At 29.9% G+C, this 24453-nt stretch overlaps 3 protein-coding genes across 4 annotated transcripts; all 3 read right to left on the bottom strand.

Annotated features, from left to right (window-relative positions):
• Positions 1 to 2168: 2168 nt before the first annotated feature.
• Positions 2169 to 3218, bottom strand: LOC113863477. Of its 2 annotated transcripts, none has more exons than XM_027497071.1 (2): positions 2873 to 3218; positions 2169 to 2750 (listed from the first exon to the last, which is right to left on the bottom strand). In XM_027497071.1, the coding sequence occupies exons 1-2, from the start codon at positions 3164 to 3166 to the stop codon at positions 2475 to 2477; spliced, it is 570 nt and encodes a 189-aa protein (XP_027352872.1). In that variant the 5' UTR covers positions 3167 to 3218; the 3' UTR covers positions 2169 to 2474. The 2 variants fall into 2 exon arrangements, with proteins under 2 accessions (XP_027352872.1, XP_027352873.1); XM_027497072.1 differs by having other exon boundaries at positions 2177 to 2747; positions 2873 to 3216.
• A 1219-nt stretch (positions 3219 to 4437) lies between these two features.
• LOC113860990 (auxin response factor 24-like) lies at positions 4438 to 11868 on the bottom strand. The gene is made up of 14 exons (XM_027493587.1): positions 11811 to 11868; positions 11600 to 11712; positions 9040 to 9141; positions 8902 to 8958; positions 8476 to 8631; positions 8004 to 8088; positions 7473 to 7563; positions 7083 to 7253; positions 6877 to 6993; positions 6640 to 6718; positions 6367 to 6541; positions 5753 to 6225; positions 4999 to 5189; positions 4438 to 4546 (listed from the first exon to the last, which is right to left on the bottom strand). Exons 1-14 carry the CDS (start codon positions 11866 to 11868, stop codon positions 4450 to 4452), a joined length of 1965 nt encoding a protein of 654 aa, XP_027349388.1. The 3' UTR covers positions 4438 to 4449.
• Positions 11869 to 19017: 7149 nt separating this feature from the next.
• LOC113863348 (probable indole-3-pyruvate monooxygenase YUCCA10) lies at positions 19018 to 22595 on the bottom strand. The gene is made up of 4 exons (XM_027496904.1): positions 21921 to 22595; positions 21015 to 21248; positions 19541 to 19666; positions 19018 to 19411 (listed from the first exon to the last, which is right to left on the bottom strand). Exons 1-4 carry the CDS (start codon positions 22536 to 22538, stop codon positions 19235 to 19237), a joined length of 1155 nt encoding a protein of 384 aa, XP_027352705.1. The 5' UTR covers positions 22539 to 22595; the 3' UTR covers positions 19018 to 19234.
• Positions 22596 to 24453: the final 1858 nt, after the last annotated feature.

Raw genomic sequence — 24453 nt, forward strand, 5'->3', positions numbered from 1 at the left:
CGGTTTCAAGCTCTCAGCAAAGAGTTTTTCGATCTTATTGTAGATAAAACAACTTCTTAAAAGTATATAAAAGAGGCGGCGGTGGAATTATCATATATTTTTATTACAGAACAAGAACAAATATTATTCTCGTAAAAATGTTGGAGGATTGTGAAAGTAATTTTAGTGATCATAACTTTTGCCGCAGATCCGCAGAAAGAGGAATATAAAGAATGCCAAAGCCGAAGTAAGCAAGCAGCCTATTCATAAACTGATTTTCATTCATTAACCATTAAACGTTATATATAATTTTAAAAAAATAGAAACCAAGCCTCGCATTATTTTGCAAGTGAATAACAATTTCATAGTGAGTAGGACCTTAACAAAACCTGCATGCATTTCTATGCTGGATTGCCATTCTGGTGAGTATTGACATAAGATGCCATGGTCGTAGAATACAAATATATGGTAGGTAATGCAGCATCTTGTTGCTAACAAAGTAGGGTGTGAAGAAATAAAAATTGTTAAAACAATTTTGCACATCATCTTCTGGGACAAGAAGATTAGATACCTTGTTTCCAAATATAAGGAGAAATAAATTGATGTTTAAATTTGGAAGCAATAGATGATTAGTAATACTCCATTAAAAAACTAGAATTGCACATGTGCCTGTTACACAAGGCACACTAATTATCATAACAAAAGGAATATATATTTTCTGGTTGTATACTTCTATTTAAAGGAACGAAAGAAGGAGAACTGTTGTGATGGGACTTTAAGTTGAATCTGGTTCCATTCCAATAGAAGAAGCAAGCATTTGCAAGAATCGTCCTCCTTTTTGGAGAGAATCTATCCGCACATTCATATGGCAGATATTGTGCAAGAGCTTTTGCTCTCAGTCTATATTGAACAAAAAGAAAAAAGAGCAAGATGTGAATCAGATAAATATTATATATACTTCATATGATTACCATAGTGGTAGTCGGAAACGACAACCCGAGCAGCCTGTTTTTGGCACCAGAGGCAAAGTTTCTTTGCTGCACCAAATAATAAGTGAACTTAGAGTAGTAAGTGAAATTTCTCTATTTGCAACTTCTCTTTTCTTTGGCCCGAACAAATGTGAGTTTTTCATTGTTAAGAACACTTAGACTTCCAGCTTTTTCCTTCTGTTTATGCTTGCTGTGGCTCTGGTTTGAACAATTTCATTGTACTAGTGGTCATGAACCACTTGCTCATGTGAGTTGGATTGAACTAGTGGTCTATGACAGCATTCATTTCAGATCCTTCATAATGGTACAAGAATAAGATCCTTCACGTTTATCTTTAGACTTTTAGCATATAAAAAGATGCTTATAGTCATATTCAACTTTGAAAATATGAGAGGTTTTGATTCTCATAGTACTGGGTACATCTTATTGTAACCTCTGTTGACATGTCACATGCTAGAAGCCTCATACTCCAGTATTGTAACCAACCAGCTTTCCTTTATTAGTAGGCCTCTTTATGATAGCATTTACAGCACTAATGGACTACTTGACAAATGGAAAAACACTTTAAAAGATGCTTAATCAAACATAACTTAAATTAGCCTGGAATCTGCTAATGATTGGAACTAAAGAAAAACGGTTGTACAAATCCGGGTCATTTTGATTTATTTTACATAAATAGTCTTGAGTCTGAAAAACCTATGCAAAACTTGATTCCCATTGCCTAAAAAACATTTAAGTCCGGGGTGGGGTGGGAGTGAGATGAACCCACTAACCCGTTCTAGGCTTTAGGATGGCTCCATAACATTATTATCACACTGGTTTCCAAATTAGAGAAAATGACTAGGATCAGTTTTGTTTTTATGCAATGAATTCTGATTCAAATTTGTTCAAGAATCAACTAATTATACAAATAGAAATTAGGTATAGTGACAATAATACATTGATCCCAATTTGTCGATTAAAGAACTTCACATAAGACCCTCTGATTTGTCTTTGCCGAATTAGTCATTCATAGGAAAGTGCAACTCAATGGGAGAATTTCTTGCCCTTTTCCTTCAAAATTATCTGACACAACATTTTGGTTCATTACTTGAATGCTAGTTCTTGAATAGATTAAGAGAGTTGAAGGGTGAGCATTAGTGACAAGATAATTTGAGTTTAACGGATTTCACAATCTTTCAGAAGAAGAATCCTATCTGGACTAATTAAAGCAGAAAGAGAAAGATCAGAGCCCATTTTATATGTAAACCAACTCAATAAAATTGAGTGTCTAACATGAACGCCCTGCTTTATGGGATTCAATTCATTTTTTAATAAGCGCAAAATTGAAGAGAAACAGAAATATTCATCATAATACTCAAAGATCGTAAGATTCCATAAAATGGCCTGCAGTACTACATTTCACGGGGATTAACACAAATTGTACTACACAACAGGGGCAGTAAGATGCTAAAATTCAATCCCGGTATTGGTATAAGCAAACCAAACCAAGTGGAACAATAAAATTCAAATTGAGTGGCAGAAGTGTTCTATGCGTTGGGCAATGAGGTCAATAGCAGCATTTGCTGATGAGAAAGGTCCATGAAAACTCTCTTTGTAAGAAATAGACTCGAGTTCACGGGCCATCTTCAACAGTATCTCACCCAGGTCTGTTTGCTTTTGTAGCAAAGAATTGTAGTATGAGTTGGCAGCAACCCTGCTTATCTCCCCATTGGTTTCTTCTGGACAGTATTCATCATCCAACCATTTATGTAAAGTAACCCTAAGCCACTCAGATTCCTGCTAAGTGAAAAACCAAACACATGCTAGAACATCTCAACCACTTATACTCTAAAATCGTAAAAAAAAAAAAAGGGATAAAAACTAATACCAACATGGGATTGAAAGGAACCAAAAAGGAGTACCTGCAATGCCATGGATGGGTCTAACCAATGGTCAGGAACCCGAAGGTCTTCAACTTGGTCATTGGATTCCGGGAGTGGATGAGAATTAGACCTGACCAGGATGGGATAGTGGGTATGAGTATAACCAAGAATTGATGAACAAAAAACATGTTGGTGAGTCGGAAACACGGTAACGGAGGATGGTGCTAATGTGATTAAACGAGTAAGGTGGGAAGACACAATAATGTGCTGACCCAGATTTAATTTCAAGATTGTCATCATGGACGCTGTCGTCTCCTCTCGTTTTCTCCGCATAAAAAATTCACTGCATAGGCACCACAAACACCAATATGGACCACTCGTTTAGAAACTGTTAACTTTTTGGATCAGGCCTGGATAACCTTGTATGCATTAGACTAATTCGTTATAATTTTAAAAAATAAAATAAAATACACGTTGACCATTTAACTGAGAAACATTCGACCATTTAGCAGAACTACTTGTTGGGCCTTGACAACCTTGGGTTCGATGAATAATGGTTTCATGCGACGACCATGAAACAACGAAGCAGCTATCATCAAAGTGCGATCCTCGCGCGACACACGCAAGAGCCATAACACCAAGGACGGTGCAGTGTGGAACAACCTCATAACCCAATACTCGAAACACACCCTCTCATCCTACGCGCTCACACTCTTAATTAGGACATGTTCCTATTTGGGACGTGTTGCATAATGTTGGGGAAGAAAAAGAGGAAGGAGGCTCTTTGGTATCATAGTGAGAAGTTGGCTGTTGCATTTGGAGTCTTGTGTGGATCAGCACCACCAGGAAGCCGTTGAGGATTGTGAAGAATTTGAGGATTTGTAAGGATTGTCATGAGGCTTTTTAGTATATGACAAGAGTTTCAGAAAGAGAAATTATTGTGAGGGACGTGAACAGATACCACAGATTTCTGAATGGTGATTGTACTTGAAGAATTTGTGGTAGCTTATACTAAGGATAATAAACATGCTTGGGGCTTCTTTCTCATGACAAATGATGCAGGGAAAGAAAACTGAATCAAAGGATTATTAGATATATACAAGTTTAAACTCTTCTCCTAAGATAGTGTTAAAAGTGAAAAGCATGCATTTGGTATTTGGATAATAAAATCATATATGACCAAACAAAAATTGCTTCGATTATCAAGACACTCGCAATTCTGAAAATTCTGGCTAATAGGAACAAGCAACCTAATCAAAGAGCAAAAGGAATGATATAAGATTTTACACGCCCACTCATGAAGACGGAATTACCATTTATGTCGCATTAATATTATAGCACTTTCCACAAGTATAAGAAAGAACTAGTTCTTAAAACAAGAAAAATATTTTTTATATTTTCATCCTGTAAATTTCACTATGATTACTATACTCCTATAAAGCTCGCATCCTCACAAACTCATGATATTGGAGATCTCCGAGATTGTCAGAAAAAAAGAAAGAAATGTAGAACATATTGGAACCAGAAACGACACAGGACTGCATTAAGTCCATAGTCGTCCGTTGCATCGAAAGAAGAGATATGAAACACTATTCCTGCAAGCGGGTGGGCAATGATTAAAGGTTTCTAGGATCTGTTGAAGAGCTTGGATTAAGATTGTTAATACCGTCCTTTGGACATATTATCATCTTTTGCACCATGGACTGGAAATCCCTGCATAGTTTAATGGTACAAACTAAAAGTTAGCCAAAAAGAAAGTAATTTACCAAAACAAAGGCGCTTAACTTTTTTTTTTTTCAGAAATTACTTAAATAACTAAAAGAATACCATTTTCATATAAATGAATGAAAATTACCAACCAGAGCAATTATTTTGGTTAAAACAACTGAAATTACATGATTTTGCAACAAACCATATGCATATTACTTAAAAGGCTTGACTGTTGGTAAATCTTCAAAAACATTCATGCGAGAAAAGAAAACAATTATGAGACTTCTCGGGTTTCTTCTTTTGTACATACAGAAAGCAATTTTTAAGCAAATGCTGAGTTTATAACTATCAAAGTTGCTATTTATGCTGATGTGGAAACACCGGCAGAGAAGTAATATCTAAGTTAAACACAACATAATCTTGTTTTCATATGATACTGTTATTCATTACTTAACTGCCATGGGTAATCCCCTAACAGCATCATGTCTCCATCATCATCTATGCAGGTCACTTGCCATCCACTGCTTCCATTGATTAAACTTCCCCCAAAATCAAACATCGAGTCAAGTTCGGAAATTAGTTCATCATATCCAGGAAAACGTGAGAGGTCAACCGCTCTTCCAAGAGCAGTCCCCAGCTTAAGCACCTGAAAGATAATAGTTGCCTTTGTTCAGATGTGTGAATGCCTAAAGCTAAAAATGTTTCAGCTTTAGCAACCTGTTATGTAATTTTTCACAATGCATCTCCGGGGTCCAATTCCTGACCTATTACCTAAATGCTTGGACAGTCAAGCAAGAAGGATCTAGCATGCCTACACATTAGTACCCCTTCTATGAATAACTGGACCTTTGTAAGGGATTTGGAATCTTTCTTGTGAAATTATCCACATGACTAGGCCGTGTAGATTATATATACATACACAGATACCATGCCCAGGCCTGTGCATGCTGTTTAAGTCTCTATGTCCATCCTCTCCACACTGTCCTATCAAGTGAAAAACTCATGATGAGTTATCCCAATTCTTTGTCAAGCACCCGCAATAAAGGTTGATCATCTATTTTACTCCCTAATTAGGCTAACCTACTACATTTCCTCCATCCTAACTATGTTTAAGTTACGCGAATAAATATTACACCACAATGGGAAACTTCCTGCGAAACTCAATAAAACCAGGTCAATCTGATGGTTAAATCATAAATGCTAAAGTACCTTTGTGCAGCTTCTACTAACAAAGCGACACTTCTTGCACGTTTTCCCAGAGGTAACACACGTTGGATGACTGGAAAGGGGACTTGAAGTCTTGCTCAAAGCAGCAAATTGTGGTGAAGGGAGCTCCGGTTGGTTATCAATTAAGCTAACCCCAAAAAGCTTGTATCTACTATAACTGCCTGGTTGGCCAAAAGGAACATCATTTTCATCTTTAGATTCAGAAGAATGGCATCCCTGCGAGTCAAAACCAGTGGAGTTCAAAATTGTACTTGAAGTTGACAAGTCTTCATATGGAGATGACATTGAGCTGCCAAGAGAGTGGTGAAGCGGGTCTTGCATAGGAATGGGAAGCTGATTTTTCCCAAACTGTGAGCAACGGATGGGCTGTGAAGAACATGCACCAATGTAATCTTGACCTTGTAAGTCCCTATCCACTCTCTGAGATGCAAGCTGGGCCGAATTCTGAATAATGTCTGATAACAACAAACGAAGTCAACTAGTCTCATGCTTAAAGACAAGATCACGTTATCCTAAACATTTAAAGTTACTTCCTTGACTCAAAGAAACTTTGTACAGTTAACTCAAATTTGCGCGATCAATGTATAAAAACTGACCTTCCACAGCAACACCGCTCAATCCAGGCAAAGGGCGCGGGTTAAGTACATGTGTCTTGTTTGGAATGGGGAAAATAGGAATGCGCTTCTCGTTGACAGATTCCAAGGGGTCAATCCACCATGGACAAACCCTTTCTGGACGCAGACATGCATCTAATACAGCATCCCATTGCACCTAAGAGGAAATATAAATTCAATTATCAAGTAAAATAAAACAGAAAGGTGTTATAACTTAAGGAACTAAATCTAAAGACATGGAAAGGATATGATTACCTTGAAACATCTCCATTCTGAACCTGGCCACCTAATTTTATCAATATCTTCAATAGCAATAATCGTACCTGCATATCTGCTAACTCAAACAAAAAGGCAAAATATACCCGGTTACAACTAGTTTCCTTGTAGACACTATAATAATCAGTAACAGCTGCTGTACGCTTTTCTTTTCTTGGGGATAGATGCAATTGAAAATAAACCATTCATGACTCGGCTAAAATTTGACATCATCACCTTCTTGCAGACTCTTCAACTTCATACAGCATTTGTACTCTCATTCCAATTGAATAGTTGAGTGCAATTGACTTCATGTAGTTTTGCAGAGGAATAATAAATTCATAGGGGTTCGTCCTGCCCAAAGTGCATATATACATTTACAATGAGAGAAAAGTAGATATGTCCAATTGAATTTTCAATTTGATAAATCCTGAACAACTCACCAAGGGCGGAAATAGACAGTGAACATGGATCCTGAGTTAACAGCATGGGAAGCACTAGTCAAAATTCCAAGTTGCATGCTATGACCCGATATCAGAGACGAAGATGTAGATACATTGGAGTGATGTTTCATTGCCCGACGAATCCCAATACGAATTTCTCCATTTTCCCCACTGCAATGAGATAATTACTCTCCCGATTAGTAACGCTCTCTACTATTCCTTCAAAATCTTAATCTACATTTTGGAAGTTGAACACTAAACTGGTAAATGATTAACTTGTTTCATGCATTAGAAAAAAAAGCTCGTAATTTTAGCCAGAGTTCCACTGGAAATACCAACAAACAGAATTTAGGGAGGATGAGAAAAAAAGACATGGAGATAGAGAGAAACCTAACGAAAATGCATGAATCTCCAGCAACAAGTTTTTTGGAATTCACGAATGTGCTCCAACCGCTAGTAAGCAAGTGTCGTTTCGGCTGACCTGCATTTCATTTGACAAAATATCTAACTCAGAAAATAACTCTGAAACTAAACGAGCAATGCTTTCTGAAAAATATTTGTAAGGTCAATTTCATCACTTACTACAAATAAATAAATAAATGGGCGAATGGTAACCACGCTTCTATATCTTCTAATTTAAAAGTTTGTTCAATTCTAACATGCATTTTCAATCATTTAGTTTCTAAACGCGATATCATGAACTAATCAAAATCGGCAGGGTCTTAAATTTATTCAAGGACAAAACTTAGATACAGTTACAAATCACAATCGGCATCTCATATTATTAATCGCCGATTTCATCTCGGTAACTATGAAAGCAAAATCTCTAAGTTTTGCCCTTGTCCAATTTAGCACTAACAGTGATCAGTGCATTGTTACAACTACATTAGGAATTTTTTGCGTAAAGTAATTTAAACTTACCACGATATATGTGCCGAAAATGCCACTCAAACCCATGCAAGTCCTTCGCAACCAGGTCCTGTGTTGGTGTTGGATGAGTCATATCCTGTAATATCAAAGCCTTGAAATAAGCCAAATTCTTGCAAAAACACAAATGACAAATGATAAAAGCTCTGTGAAAACAGAAAATTTTAACAGAATAGTGCAGAGCAAGAACATTAGCATGAAGAGTAGAATAATCAATAAAAATCATGCGAATCTATCTAAGCCACTTGTTAACCGCAGAAATTTGCTTCTTATTGAAATATAAAAATACAATAACACAGTCAAAAGCCATAAACCAGAACAAAAAAAAAAAAAAAAAAAAAACACCTTAAATCCATCATTTTGCAAACAAAAAGACAAGGCAAAATCCTTTGTAAGGCACATTGCTTTTCTGCAAATTAGATCAGTTATTTAAATTGTTAATATAATTCAAGATCAGGATTCCAACCAGAGGACGGAAGCAGTCATCAGCATGTCGCTTCGGAATAGAGAATCCACCATGTGTACTTGTGTCTGATGGAGTCAGTATCTTGCAAAAGGAGTAGATAGAATTTCTGCGAGAAGTCTGAATATTGTCTTCTTCGTCCAAATTAAAATCATCTTGCTGCAAAGACCCAAAGCATTAACAGTTCTATTAATACATTATTCATGATTACATTGTCCAAGCTAATTTCACATTTCATTATTCAAGATTAAACTATATCACATTCTAATTTAACATAATTGAAAGAACCAACTGCCAACAAAAGATACTTAAAAAATTTAATTAATCATAACTATAATAATAACAATAGTTACACTTGAAACAGATATATAGAAAAACAGCAAGAGTGTGCACTTTTTCACATAAATATAAAAAGACAAAGGAGATAACCTTGAGCTGAGGAAGTAATGTAACTTGGGCAAAAACCTCATCTGTGTAAGGTTCAGCCTGAAAAGCAAATAAAGTACATCATTTCCAATATTCATTAAACGTGTGATCTAATTAACCCGATTAGAAAGGTGACACTACCTTTAACTGAACACCAATAACCTTGCATAAGATCTTAGAAGGCAAATCAAACACGGGAATTTCCATGTGACCATCTTGCTGATGCTGGGCAAATGCAGCAACCTATTCCAGATTCCAATGATTAATTAGATCATGAAATGGTAATGGTTAGAAATTAGACAATATGGGTTTTCTATAAAAAAAACCATATAAAGCAAACAAGTTACCTTTTTTTCAGAACACAAGTAAATGTTCAGTCTAGTATAATTTAGGACTTGGTACCAAATTTAGGGAAACAGTGGAAGATCATTTTAATGTAAAGCTTAACTTGTATATGAATATTCAGATAAAACTATGCCAAGTAAATACAATGTTTTTTCAGAACAAGCACACTAGTAAGCAGAAGAATTTGAAAGTTGTCAACGAGGGTTCTCATCTAGCAAGACATGGTACGTTTGGGTAACGAATTTAATTAACCACTCATTTAAAATATATACATATATAAAAACTTATCATAAGCTTGAGAATAAAATTTATTGAAATAAATTAAAATAAAAACTAATAAAGAATTCCTATTTATTTAGATGAGTGAAAAGAAATAAATAAATAATATACAAAAATATTTTTAAATAAAAAATAAATTTAATAAATAAAACTAAAAAATATTTTTTGTATAGATTTATTGTTAAAAATTAATAATTAAATAATAAAAATTAAATGAAAAAATTTAAAAATAAATACATTAAATATAATGCTATCTATTTTTCAATCGTTTCAGCTAAAACGCTTACACCTCTCTGGGGAACACAGACGAGAAAGCGAAAATTGGAAGAGAAACGAGAAAACTGTAAACCTAACAAATGTGGCAAATACAGTTGTTTCGTGTAATAATTTATTTATTTATTTAATATTATTTTAATAGACCTCTTTAATATCAACCAAAGATATTAAATGAGAACCATTTAAAAAAATACATTAAATATTCAAAAACCAAAATATATCAATGCTACGTATTTTTAATTGTTTTAACTGAAACGCTTTAGTGCTTTTTATTAAATTTTAAAAAGCCAAACATGTACAGTTCCAAAAAAGTAAATAAATAAAGGGCCTCAGCCACTCCAGAGTCTTCTATGGGCAAATAAAAGTTACAAGATAGAAGTGAAAAATGTAAATCTTATAAAGTTAGTCAACTAATGTTATTATTTAATTTAATAACCCTTTAAATAATTAATAAAAATATAAATTTATTTTTATGTGTTGTCAGTATTAAAAAATTTATACTATCAATTAATTGGGATATGTGATAAATATAAATTTTAAATCAAATATATAATAATTTTCCTTGATTCAATAATTATTTAAATAACAGTATCATAATATTTTAATTAAATTCTAAAAATATATTAAACACTTCAAAAATAATAAAATAATGATGCGATCAATTTTTTAATCTTTGTAATTGAAACGCTCTAGTGTTTTTTTATTAAACTCCTTGGATAATTAGGAAAGAAGAAACGGATCCTCTTACGTGAATTGGAGGTCATAATTAAATTTTGTACCTATCTTCGATTAACATTAAATAAGTAAAAATATATTTAATGTCCATTAAGAAAAAGTATTTACCCAAAATTTAAACATTGTCAAGTTAAAATTTAATGAGAAGATTATTTTCAAAGAAAATTGAATTGTTAATAAAGAATGCTGGGTAACAGCGTGAGAAACATTCAATAGATTCTATTATATGTTTCTATTGCTTTAATAAAATAATAATAAATAGTTTTATGATTTTAATATAACAGGTAGGACAAAGTTAGGTATAGGAACATAAATATTTTCATTATTATTCTTTGATTAAAATTAAAATTTTACTTGCGTAGCGTACAAAAGATTGAAATACATCACCGCCAAAGTAAATATCTGAAAAAAAAAAAAAACACAAAAACACTTACTATATTATTCCTAAACTTTTATAAAGTAATAAATACCTTTATTTTTATTAAATATTTAATTTTTTTATTTAATTATTTTTAATAAAATATTATTATTAAATGTTATATTTTTTATTAAAATTATTATTTATTATATACCTTCTTGACAAACGTTTTAAAATTTGATTTATAACTCGTGAACAAAATTTTTTTATTTCTATAGGTTGAATATTTTAAAAATTCAAGAAGGCACCAATAATAATTTTATCAATTATATTCTTATAAAAAATACAAAAATAATAAAATCGTAATTAAATATAAAAAACATACTAAAATTTATAAATAAAAATAATTTAATATATTAAATATTCACCAATTACTAAAATCTCATTTATATTAAAAATAAAAATAAAAATAAAAATAATATATTTATCATTCAACAACTTTTTTCTTTTAAAAAAAAGTGAAGATTTAATATGCATATGACAAAACTTTTTTTTTTTTTGGGTGAAGCATAGGACATGACAACCTCGGAAGTTCCCATCGTCGCTTTACAGGAGAGCACACACAAAGTTCATCCACAGAAACGAGAACAAGATTGAACCAAAAAAAGAGGTAACAAGACAGAAAAATGGTGTGGAAAGAGATGAAACCTGCTCCAAGTGACCCTGTGGAAAGTACAAAACCTTCTCTCCAATGCTGGGAACATAAACCGATGCTCCCGCGCATGCACGCCACAGTGCACCATACAAATCATCATTCGCACCTATTCATCACCATAAACAAATAATTAACACAAACCATATGATTAATTGATGATTGAAACGATAAAAAAGTTAAGCTGCTTGGATGGGTGAGACATACCTTGTTCATGGCAAAGAGCGTCTATGGCAGCAGCATCCATATCTCTCTTTCTCCTCATTGAATGAAAACGCAGGCGGAGGAAACAAACAGAGTGAAGAAGAGAGAAAGAGAGAGCACAGAAGGAACTGAGAGAGGAGAGGGAGAAATATAAAAAAAAGGGAAAAAGAGAAACAGAAAATAAGGACAAGTGAGAATTAAGAGCTGAGGCGTGTCGTGTTGTAAGCAGAAAAAAATAAAAACAAAAAACGTTTCACACAACGTCATTCAAGTTTGCTTCACACAATGCGGACCCTTGTTCCCTCTTTCTTTCTCTCTCTATACAAAGTACCATTGCATGTGTATGTGTATCTGTGAGTTTCTCTCTTTCTTTCTTTCTCTCTCTCACTCACTCACCTTCCATTACCACGCCAGGTTGGGGTAACGCCTCAGCTCAACTGCCGAGTGAAGAACGTGCGTTCCAGTGCGCGCAGGTGCAAGGTAAGACCCTTCTTTGGCCTTTGCTTTTATTGTTCCACCATATATCATTCGTACAGGTTGCAACTCTCACCACGCTTTCTCGTTTCTCTCTCTATATCCAATGCTCATATATGCTGCCGTTGTTTGTTTGCTAACCTACGCCGATACGATCGAGGCCCCTTTGATTTTATCGCCTTCTCCATGCATTGCCTCCTTTTTCTCTTTATCTCGGAGCGTGTTCTCACTGCTTAACCACAGCCGTTTGATTTCAATTGTTTATGTAGATAATAGATTGTAATATAATAATCATCATTTCGTATTAAAAATGAAAGTGAGATAGGGAAATAGAGAGAGAGAAGAGAGGAACGTGAGGTGAGGGATGGGCATGCGGGTACTTTGCATGCAGAGTAAGGCGTCAGTGATTGCAGAATGCTTGTACGACTCACCCCATTCACACCGCTCAGGCTATTATGCCTCCTCTGCTGCTGCATCACTATTTCATTAGTACACTATCTTAAATTCATTCTTATAATTAATTATTAATTGCTTTAACATTTAACATAAACCCATCATTTTCAAAATTCACATCAGACACCTTCCATGATCAATTCAGCAGCTTCTTGAACTATATATTTTTAAATAATCATCTTTTTTTCGTTTAAAATAAACGTCGGATGATGATATATGCATATGTAAGTAGCCAAATTACAAACCACTTTATAACTTTTGCTGGGTTTTTCCTCCTATGAAACATTAAGTGAATGGACCATTTTATAGACTTTATTAGTTTGTTGATAAAGTTTTCTTTTTTAAGGGCACATCAAGAATTCAGTAATTAGAGAAAGGACTGTCTGATGGAAGAAGTACAAAAATAAATTGCTAGTTATAAAAAAAATCCCGAGGATAGGGGATAGCTACCTTGAGTTGAGCTACTCCATCTAAATAAATAAACGCTGAATTTGATGTTTAGCAAGCCTCGAGCATCAAGGTTTCTAGTACAATGTCCAAACTGGAAACTCCAATGATCAAATGGGATAGGAGCATTTAGGTAAGCAAAATAAATGTTTTACGGGTTACGAGAGGACTAGTCAGAAATTTTAGGTGAATTTTCATCCCCGTACGTATTACACAAATCTAAGCCTTTGATGACAATCTAACTTGTGTCGCGGGCAATTACTTTTTTTTTTTTTATATAACAAAAGTGATATAAGTTAAATTACTCATTCATTGTTTAGTAAATTTCTTTTGTGGATAATCTTATCTTAAAATTAACTTTTGGATTTACAAATTTTCGTTTAAAAATCATGTTTACAATTTTTTAAATGAATTCAGTTCTGATTATCGTTATAATCATTGCCATTAAGGCTGAACATCAATTAGTATCAATTTTTTAGGCTCAAATTACGCAATTGATCACGTGAATACTTGTTCCACTTTTGCCTGAATTGTGCCTTCGGTTGATTAGGTGGCATTTGAACAGGTTTGCTGGTGGGTTGAAACAGGTTGGCAACTATATATGCATCAGCAACCATCGTCACGGCCTCCCTAAGCCACTGTCAACCACCGAAAATGTCAACTACCTAGTCACACTTAGCATCATCGTTGTACCTGTCACCCAAAATTGTACCACCATTAGTTGTCACTGATCATCCTTGCTAGCCCTCTCTCACCACAGACTTATAACATAACAACTATGCAAGGACAAGGAATAACATGATGGTGCAACAACGTAAGAAAAGGGAAGAACATCATGTTGGTGGACGAGAGAAAAGTGAGATTGCTAGAGGGTGAGAAATCGAGAGGGAAGACCAAGAGGGCAAGAGACAAAGTGAAATATTGAAAGAGAACACTTTTTTTAGTTTCAATTTCAAAATGATATTTTTTTCATGACTTTTTAAAAATCTCACTGGGGGGCATTGAGCATTCCTTTCTGGTCGGGTTCAAATTCTGATGAACGACAATTCCAGGAACCCAATCTGATGATTATTATTCAATCAAAATTGCTTTCTTTTACCTGACCCAAGATCTAATCTGGACTCATTTTTCTCCATTCTATTTATACGAGACATGAAATTTGCCCCACCCCTAACCATTATGATCACCAACACCGCAATCGCTGTTATCAAAACTATTTGCTAATTTTATGAGCTTTAGAAAAGCTGGACTATCTACAAGTTGATGGGTATACAATAGATTAACATATTAGAGTAAAGTGAGTATAAGCACAACACAAAGATTCTCTTTTTAATGAGACGATCATACCAAGGAATAGAATCTTTGTCCTCTAGATAAAAGAAGTTCCCAAGCTACTAAAAGATAACTATAAATGAAAGCATTCGGTTGAAGTGTAAAGCAAGTAGCAGATAAAAGACCAGGTGAATGTTGTAATTTAGTTTTTCACCTCTTTTAGTCAGTTTTCCTCCACTGTTATTTTTATTAGCTAGCTAGTGCTGGGATTAACCATTAACTAAGTTGCAAGATTGGACTAACCTATATTACAACTATTATGTATTTAGCCTTTTTGGTGTTAAGAAACACTGAAACACATAACATCAATACAACTTTGATCAACAAAAACTCAAAAGACAATTGGACTTTTTAGTTTGATATCAACGTGTGTGTTATGCTTTTCTTTACCTTGCCTGGGGCAAAATCTTATCTAGAATGGGAAGTAAATACAAAAAAGTAGCCACCTAAGATCTAGCATGGCAGAGTTGGCAATCAATGTCATTTTTGTTTCGGGATCAACAATTGCTATCAGTGAGATTATAATATAAACATGACTGGTTAAAGTTGTTAATTTGAGTTATCTGGCCTGGTCCTATTCCATGCAGACTTTGTGCCCATGTGGTCCAAGTTGAAAAAACTGAAACTATTCGATTTATTAAAACAACGATCCCAAACTCAGCCTTACACTAATATCATACTTCTGATAGAATTTATATTAAAATATATTTAATATTATTTGAACCAAATCAAGCTCATTAATTTGATAATTGTTATTGTCTAATCACATTATATATTTTTTATTTCTAAAAAATGTGAATCATATTAAAAAAGTTAACAAAATAAAAAAATAAAGAATTTAATCCAAAACAAAAATAAATAAAAATAAAAATTTAAGCTAAATTTAAAATAACAATATTATATATAAAATGAATTAAAATTACATATAAAATAAAAATAGTACTCACACACACATTATTGTGCTAAATAAATAAATTTTATTCAAATATATTTGTTAAAAGTGCTAAGAATATTGCAGTAATTAGTTGATAAAAAATAATTTTAGAATAATAATAAAGCTATTATAATAGATAATTAGTAAAAATAAATAAATTCATTATTAAAAAATGATTAATACTTTCTTTGTATCTGAAATTGTTGATAAATTAAAAATGTTCAATCGATATCTACTATTCTCTTTGATTTTTATAAACAAAAATAATTTTTTTATCAAAACTAATAAAAAGTAATTAGATATAATAAATTTAAAAATATATTCATATAATACAAATATATTTAATTATAATATGAGTAGTATAGAAATGTCTTTTTAACATATATCTTATAACAAATAATAATAAACATTTTAAAAATTAAAATTTTATTTTTATAATTAGAAAACAATATTACCATTAAAAAAACTAAAAGTAATAACATAAAATATTTTAGGGTTAAAACTTAAGTAGTAAAAAATCATTAAAAATACATTCATCATATTTCTATAATTTTAATATAATAAATATAATTTTCATAAAAAAATATTTTTAAATTTAATTCATAAAGGTAATTTAAATATACAAAAATAATAAAATTTATTAAAAAATAAATTTACTATATTCAAATTATAAAATATAATAAATATATTTTTAATAAAAAATATTATTTTTATTCTTTAAATTCAGTTATAAATGAAAGAAATAGCACAACATTGAGAGCCTGAAGCATTCGAGAAAAGACAAAAATGACAGAACTAATTCCTTTAGCCGCAGTCCGACCGTACCTGATGTTATTCGGTTTTCAACGCTCACAGACACGTCATTCAACCCTTAATATATGTTTGTGCTGTCACTTTACGTTTTTGGTGTTTTGCTTTCCTTTAATATTAATTATTCAAATAAGTAATTTTTTATTTGAAAAATATAAATCTAATAATAAATTATTAAAGTTAATATTGAATTTAGTGTAATTAAAATTTAACTGCAAAAGATTCAAGTATTGGTATGCAATGCAATGAATGCATGATATTAATTTTAATTTTGATTTAATTTTTACTGTAAATATTATTCTTTATATTATTTATTTATTACTTAAGATTATGACATAAAAATTAAAAGTTACAATTAAATTTTTCTTATAAAATTTATTGATAAAAATTTATAATATATATTTTTTTAACTAACAAAGTTCACTCCTCTAGATAATTAATTACATCTCCATTTACTTAATTATATCTACATTTAATGTGATTTGAACTTAAAATTATTTCGTATCTATTAATTCATGTTTGATGGTAAAATTTTATAGTATATCTTATATTATATTAATTTTTCTCTTAAAAAATTTATTTAATTATTAAAGGTGTAATTTTAAAAATATATATTAACTATAGATGATATTATAAAAAAAAAGTTAAATTAAAATAAAATAAAATAATTATTATATCAAATAAAAGAATAAAATTTAATTGATACAATATTATACAGAATAAGAAGCTTTGATTCATTTTTTATTAAAAATTATAATATTTAATAATATTAATATTTGAAATTTCATTAAATTTTATTATTTTTAATAAAAAAAATTAATTTATTGTTATGTACAATGCTGTACATGTCAAAATAAATAAATAAAAACATAATTAACTTAATTAATCACCCTCTTAAAAATACTTTAATATAATTATTGTAATCCAATAGATATTGACCAATGATCAACTAATGTCAGGCAGATTATTTTACTTGTGTTATTTTCTAAATAATTATGTGGTCATTTAACAATTATTGACTTATAAGATATTAATCAATTTTTTTAGAATACAGCAAGTTCCACGGTTGATTAGTCTATAAACGATTTATGTTTAATTATAGGAACAGTAATTGTGATTATTTTTTTTACGTTTTTGTTTAGGCTTTTGTTTTCACCTATTTTTAAAATATATTTTCCAAACTATTATGATAAAAAAATGAGTATAATTAAAATTAAAATGTTTAAATAACATGTCTGCACTAGCATGTGGAATTATGATAAACATTTTCTAGTTGTAGAATATTTAGAAAGCTACCAAGTGAAACTAACACCAAAAGTCCTATGTAGGTGACATTAGAAAAATTAGCAAAATCACTATAGGAGATAACAAAAATTTATTAGCTATATATTTTTTATTATTACTTAAAAATTATTAAAAAATATAAAAAATTATTAAATTTATTTTTAATTTAATAATTTATATTTATATATTTATAATTTTCAATAAATTTAATAAAATATAAAAAAATATTTTTATAATATTTTTTGTTTTTACTTCTAATGAAAAACAACTATATATCGCAATTTTTTTTATCAAAATTATAGGAAACAAACACATTCTTATATATACAAATTATTAAGTTATTTTTATATTTTTATTTATTATAATATTTATAGTAATAAGGAAGTATATTCATTTATTTAACATGTAAGTCCTTAATTTGATCATTTATTGTCAGTTATTTTTAAAAGTTAAAATTTATTGACATTAAGTATTAAACTTAAACATATATTTTTAATATTTTCTTTATATAATATAAAATTGATTAATTTATATATAAATTAATTTTGTAAATTTTTATTAAAAATAATAATTATTTCATTGCATTATTTTATTTTAACGTCTAATATATTTTTAAAATATAAATAAATATCAACTTTTAAATAATATTCACACAAATATACAAATTATGTTAAATTTGATATATACTATCATAAATATAATATAAGATAATTCAATAATTAAACTAGTCAATTTTTTTATACACAAATTATAAATAAGCGTAAATGTTTAAGCTTCACACATGCAAACTCAATTTTTAAATAGATAACAAAGTTATGATATACAATTAATTTTTATTCATCTTTATGAATTATTTGTATATTTATTATAAAAAGATAGGAAGAAGTATTAAAATAGAATATCTATCCTGGGAGGAAATTGATCATAGGACACATTAATTAAAAGCATTTTGATCCGCAGGTTAGCTCTTTAAATGCATTGATTTTGTGATCTGTGCATTCATTTCTCACAGGAAAACTCCTTTTTATTCTGTTCTCTTTTATGTTCAGAAACCACAGGCCAGAGGTGGAATAGTTCTGCCACCCATTCCATTAACACCCTGCAGCCAGGGACCTACATTTCCTGAGTGAGTTTATGAGGAGAGAGTGAGGGTCTGAATTGGGTTAAATTAGTCTTTGTAAGGCATCAATTTGGTTGCGCCAAAATACATTCCAAATTAAGCTGTAGTAAAATCAAAGTTTATTATTGGCAATAATTCAAGAATGAAAGGAAAAAAGAAAACAATACTCCATATAATTCCAATTGTCAATGAAAAAAAATGAGGCGGGAAAAAGTTACAAGTATATATTGACATCTGTTTAATTGTCAAATACCTTGATATGGGAAAATTATATTTTTATATTTAAAAAAAAAAGTGTGCAAATGAAATTAATAAAGAATAAAAAAAGAGATATAAAAAGGTGTTGTAAAATGTAGAGTGTAAAAACATACAACTTTTTAACATATATAAATCTGTATATTGAGATTATACATAAATATACTGTGCCCACATTATTTCCAGATTATAGGATCTAACATCAATGGGCAGCTAAAAAATAACCAAGAGAATGTGGAAAATATTAATGATTTATGGTAATAATAATTATGTTTGAAAACTTCATGCATTTAGCAAAAATGTTGGTTGAATTTCTTCTCAGGGATGTTGCATGATGGAGCTTATTACATCATTTGCTATATTTTCAGCATCTGTGGCAGCGCCATAGAAACCTCTTCTTGATAGTCCAATACAGTACAGACCATTATTTCCCTTCCAATGGATGGGGTAACTCGGCTTTGGAAGACCATCATCATTCAGAAGGTAATCATCCCCCTACCATTAACATTAATTCATTGTTAGCTATATCATTATATAATTAATTATGGGTTTATAAATATAAGTCAAATAGTTGAAGTTAACACTTTTTTTTATTATTACGGGGTACTAAATTGAATTACAAACCTTAAGCCACTTATTGGTTGATCTCTTGAAGCCAGTGCAGAAAACAATGGAGTCAAATGAGTGCAATTCACCATTTTTGAATAGGACATCCTTGCCTCGTACGCTTTCTACTTCTGCTGGCAATACCTACAAAACACAATACAATGCTGTTTTGTCACGTAACATAAACATCAAGCACTTTTCTGTGTTAAAATAGGTGAACAATATCTGAAACCATCTTTATACCTCATATGAATCTTAAAGTGTAAGTGACTTAATTTTAGCTAGAAAACCAAACAGTTAACCTAACTATGGTTCATATGGATGTATATAATATATTGAGGGACAACACACAAGTTAGAGACAATTTGTTTGCTACACTTGTAAGTAGAAAAAATAGAAAGGATCAAAATAATGTGATTAAGTTTACTAAAGTATAAATTATAAATTTAAATTTTTTAGCTCATTCAAACTTTTTAAATTGAATTCTAAATTAGTCCCTTTTTTTTGTTTGGTCTAATCCAATCTAATTTTTAAGTATAAAAAACAAGTTTCAATCAGATTTAAAGTTTTATTTTGTAGCCCAAATAAAATTATGGGCTTTTTATAGTCCAACTTGAAGGAATTAAATAACCTAATTTGTTAGATCTCCGTTTAAAGAACGCTACATTCTACAAGTAATCAACCCAAATAAAAAAATTTGGCACTTACCTTCGTAAAAGTGGACAACTTGATGGAATAAAAATAAACATCAGTGAGACATAAAATTTTAGGGTAATTTATGTGAAATTAATTTAATAATTTTTTTTAAAAAATTCACTAGTAATAAAGATAATTTATTATCTTGTATAAATTTTTTTAAATAAAAGGACATTTATATCCATTTAAAAATTATAAAAGACAAAGATAAACAACTTTGACATATGTCACGAATAAAGATACTTTAATTTTCTCTATTGGTGCTAAAGTTCAACTAGATTGAAAAGTACGTTTAACTTTTAGTAGTGTTTTTTTATTTATTATTAAGTAATTATTATTTCAGATTTTATACTACCTCTCAGAAAATTATCAACTATTCTCAGTTTTAGGAAAACATAATTATATTTGACTAACTTATTAATTATTTTTATTAACATAATCCAGTTTAGAAATTTTTTTAAAAATAATATAAAAATAAATAAACTTCTTTAGTAACTTAAAAATAAATTTATCTTTTTTCATAAAATAAAGAAACATAAACAGTATATAACTTATGAAAAAAATTTATTTAGTTCAAACAGACATGCAGATGCTAAATTAGCCAAAATATCAACAAGCAAACATAAAATTAACATATAAATATTAGGTGTTTTTATTTTTTAACATGAAAAAAATATTTTAAAAGAAGATAGGTACTACCAAACCATGATTTGGCAATTTTTTGCTTTAATTGAAGTTTGAAGTTCCAACATGCCATGTTGAAATTACACCAACAAGAACCTATCTTTAAAGGTACCTTTAGCTCTCGAGACTTGATTTTGCGGTAGGTTCCAACGTCAATGACTGGATACTTGCCGTATTTGACCTTCATATAAAAGGGTCCCTCTTTGGGCCTTGCAACCCCATATTTTGTTACATCCCCATAAACCATTCTGCTAAGCATCACCATTAACGAGTCCACGCTCCTCAACGACAAATACTTCAGAAGAAACAACCCCAAACTTACCATTTCCCTCGACAGAAAATGAACCTATTTGTAAAAACATTGTATTGTCTGCACTGTGTTAGCATACGTCACAGACACACCCATTGAAGTCAATCCAAATTTAATCATAATTATATTTGCTTTTAATTTCCTTTACCTCAATACAAACAGAAAACAAGATTACCAAGTCAAAACACCGACAGAAAGACCAAGCTTACACATAATTTATTTATACTCACAAAATCATGCATCATTAAGTTATGATTACTCTATTATGTGATGAGTTTTTTAAAATAAAATTTTAACTAATCTCTTTCCTCGCGGTGCCCATTCTTATAAACATGACATGATTAATATATATGATTTGTGTAATATTTATCTCATTGGGTAAATAATCATATTTTAACCAGACTAATGATATTTTGCCTATAAAAAATTAATACAGCTTTTAATAAAATGTTTTAACTTTATTAGTTTACTTAAAATAAAATTATTTATCCTATGATAACTTAAACTAACCTTGATCAATATATTAACCGCTTTGTTAAGGTTAGTTCTTTGAAAAATAGAACATTTATTATAATTTTGTATGTTTAAACTTTTGATGATGGGTTTAAATATTTAAAATAATTGTTTTTAATTGAAAATAAAAGACTTTAAAATGATGTTGATAAAATCATATATAAAATTAATTAACAATTTTTATATATGAATTACCGGGCTTCGAACAACAATGGAAGTTTTGGCACCATGGTTGACAAGATCCAATGCGATTTCCATGCCAGAATTCCCAGACCCAACAACCAGAACATGTTCATCTTTGAACTCCTTCCCCGAAGAAAAGCCAGTTGAATGAAGCACTCTCCCAGGGAAGCTACTCAACCCTTTGACCTGAGGCACAAAAGGGTCAGTAGTTTCTCCGGTAGCCACCACCAAAAACCTCCCAAAATATTCCTCAACCTCATCAGTTTCCCCATTAATAGCCTTCACCCTCCATTTCTCACACCCTTCATCGTACTCTGCATATTCCACTGTTCTTCGGTACAAAGGGGTGATTCCGAAGTGGGACACGTACTCATCAAGGTACTGCAAAAACTGCTTCTTTGGCACATACGAAGGGAAAGATGGTGGGAATGGCTTGTGAGGAAGCTCACAGAACTGCTTCCTAAGGTGAAGGTGAAGACGATCATAGGAATATTTCTTCCACAGAGAAGCAAAACAATCTTCTCTTTCGAGAACTATGTAAGGAATAGAATGCTTTGTGAAGCATGCAGCAGCTGAAAGCCCAGAAGGGCCTGCTCCAACGATTATCACTACCTGCTTCTGTTCCTGCATTCTCCTCACTGTTTTATGGATCTGTATGATTATTACAAAACAAAGACAAGGTAAGGATGACGCAGAGAAATTAAGACCAAGGAAAGGTTATATATATAAAATAAAAATAAATTAAATAGTGAGAGTTAAATTTATTTATTTTCTAATTATAAATATTTTTTTAAAAATATGTTAAATTAACTGCACTTATAATTTATAAAAATAATAGTAAATGAAATAACTAGAGTTAAATATATTTATTTTATAACTGTCAATATTTTCAAAAGATTAATTAAAAAATAATAAAAATAAATCAGACTTAATTCATAAAAAATAGAATTAATAATAATTTTAAATAATTATTAATATTAAATTTATAATTTTAATATTCATAAAAATTTTCTAAAAAAATAATAGCAATTGATTAACTATAAATATATATAAAATTAACTACACTATAACATTAATCTTATATCATCAATTAAAATACTTAGTTATATGTTATATATAAATTATTACTAAAATATAATTTACTTTTTAAGATTTATTTTTATTTATTTATTTATTTAAATATTTATTAATCATTATATTTTAAATATATATTTACTTTTTTATAAAATTAGTTTAAACAAATATTTATCTATATTGATATATTCATGTAAAATTTACTAAAAATTATAATTTAATATTTTACATATTTATATTGATATGGTTTAATTATGTATAAATTTATTTATAATTTATAAATTTATAAAAACTAACTAAAAAATAATGAGAATCAATTGAATTTAATATGAAAATATGTAAAATGTTGTATATAATAAAGTATTTTATATTTCTATTCAGTAATTTTGTCTGATGTTATTTAAATTAATAATATTTTTTATTTGATAAATAAAAATGCATAATTTTTTAAAAAGTGTATTGATATATTTATAATATAAATTTTAATTATTTAAAAAAAATAATATTTAATAAAAAATATAAACAAATCCTTGTGTATATATGTATAAATATATGTAAAGGTAACAAAAGAATAATAGCCAAGTTGCAAGTATTAAGCAACGAGAAATTAATATACAGTGCTTGTTTTAATTTTTTTTTCAAACTTCAGCTTTTAGTGCTGAGTTTAAATATATATAAATAAAAAAATTTATAAAAAAATATATAATTATTATATTAAAGTTATAAAAATATAATAAAATTTTTTTAACAAAATTTTATTATTATTAACTACTTATTATAGAGTTGGGGTTAATAAAACTCATAAAAAAAAACATATTAAGACTAAATAAAAGAAAAGTAGAGATATGTAATCAGTTATAAAGTGGGGCACTTTATATTCTTGTGTAACACATTCAAACTCAGTTTTTTCTTTTCTTTCAAACACATTATTGATAATAATGTTAAGATTCATTAATTTGATGAGCTCAAATTAGATGATTAAATATATGAAAAGGTTTTTTCATGACACAATATGATTTGTCTACTCTAACAAGGCAAAAACATAAACTGTAATGTTTCATGAGGATTAACTTATAAAACACTATAATAATCGGGTCTATCATTAATTAAAAGGAATTATATCCTTAACATCGTTTTTACAGAAAGAAAAAGTCAAATATGATTTATTTCTCCTCGTGATATTTATTGGCGATGTTGATGAGAAATACGTGTTCCCACTGGCTAATACATACAAGAAAACATGTGACAGAGAAAAATAAAGTGTTTGTGGACATAAAGGATTAGAATTTGAAATAGTAGACCAGATGGCATATCTATCCTTAATCAAGATTTCTTCGAGTTGAAGAAATAAATCATAAACACGCTTGCTTTTGGGAACCGTAAGTTGTGCCTTTGAATTTTTGGGACAGTATATGACATTTGAGGTTATCCAATGCATATGGTTTAGACTTTCAAAAGTGCTGTGAATTTC

Source organism: Abrus precatorius, unplaced genomic scaffold (assembly GCF_003935025.1).
Source record: "Abrus precatorius isolate BTA unplaced genomic scaffold, Abrus_2018 Scaffold3, whole genome shotgun sequence".
Lineage (NCBI taxonomy): Eukaryota > Viridiplantae > Streptophyta > Magnoliopsida > Fabales > Fabaceae > Abrus > Abrus precatorius.

Excerpts from the sequence above, each read along its gene's own strand:
- LOC113863348 (XM_027496904.1), bottom strand. The coding sequence starts at position 22,538 with ATGCAGGAACAGAAGCAGGTAGTGATAATCGTTGGAGCAGGCCCTTCT. Across the intron at positions 21,249-21,920 it reads CCATTGTTGTTCGAAGCCCG|GTTCATTTTCTGTCGAGGGA; the intron begins GTAATTCATATA and ends TTTTACAAATAG. Across the intron at positions 19,412-19,540 it reads CAACCAATAAGTGGCTTAAG|GGGGATGATTACCTTCTGAA; the intron begins GTTTGTAATTCA and ends TGTTAATGGTAG.
- LOC113863477 (XM_027497071.1), bottom strand. The coding sequence starts at position 3,166 with ATGCGGAGAAAACGAGAGGAGACGACAGCGTCCATGATGACAATCTTG. Across the intron at positions 2,751-2,872 it reads ACCCATCCATGGCATTGCAG|CAGGAATCTGAGTGGCTTAG; the intron begins GTACTCCTTTTT and ends TTTTTCACTTAG.
- LOC113860990 (XM_027493587.1), bottom strand. The coding sequence starts at position 11,868 with ATGAGGAGAAAGAGAGATATGGATGCTGCTGCCATAGACGCTCTTTGC. Across the intron at positions 8,632-8,901 it reads CATTACTTCCTCAGCTCAAG|CAAGATGATTTTAATTTGGA; the intron begins GTTATCTCCTTT and ends GGGTCTTTGCAG. Across the intron at positions 6,226-6,366 it reads GAGCGGTGTTGCTGTGGAAG|ACATTATTCAGAATTCGGCC; the intron begins GTCAGTTTTTAT and ends TGTTGTTATCAG.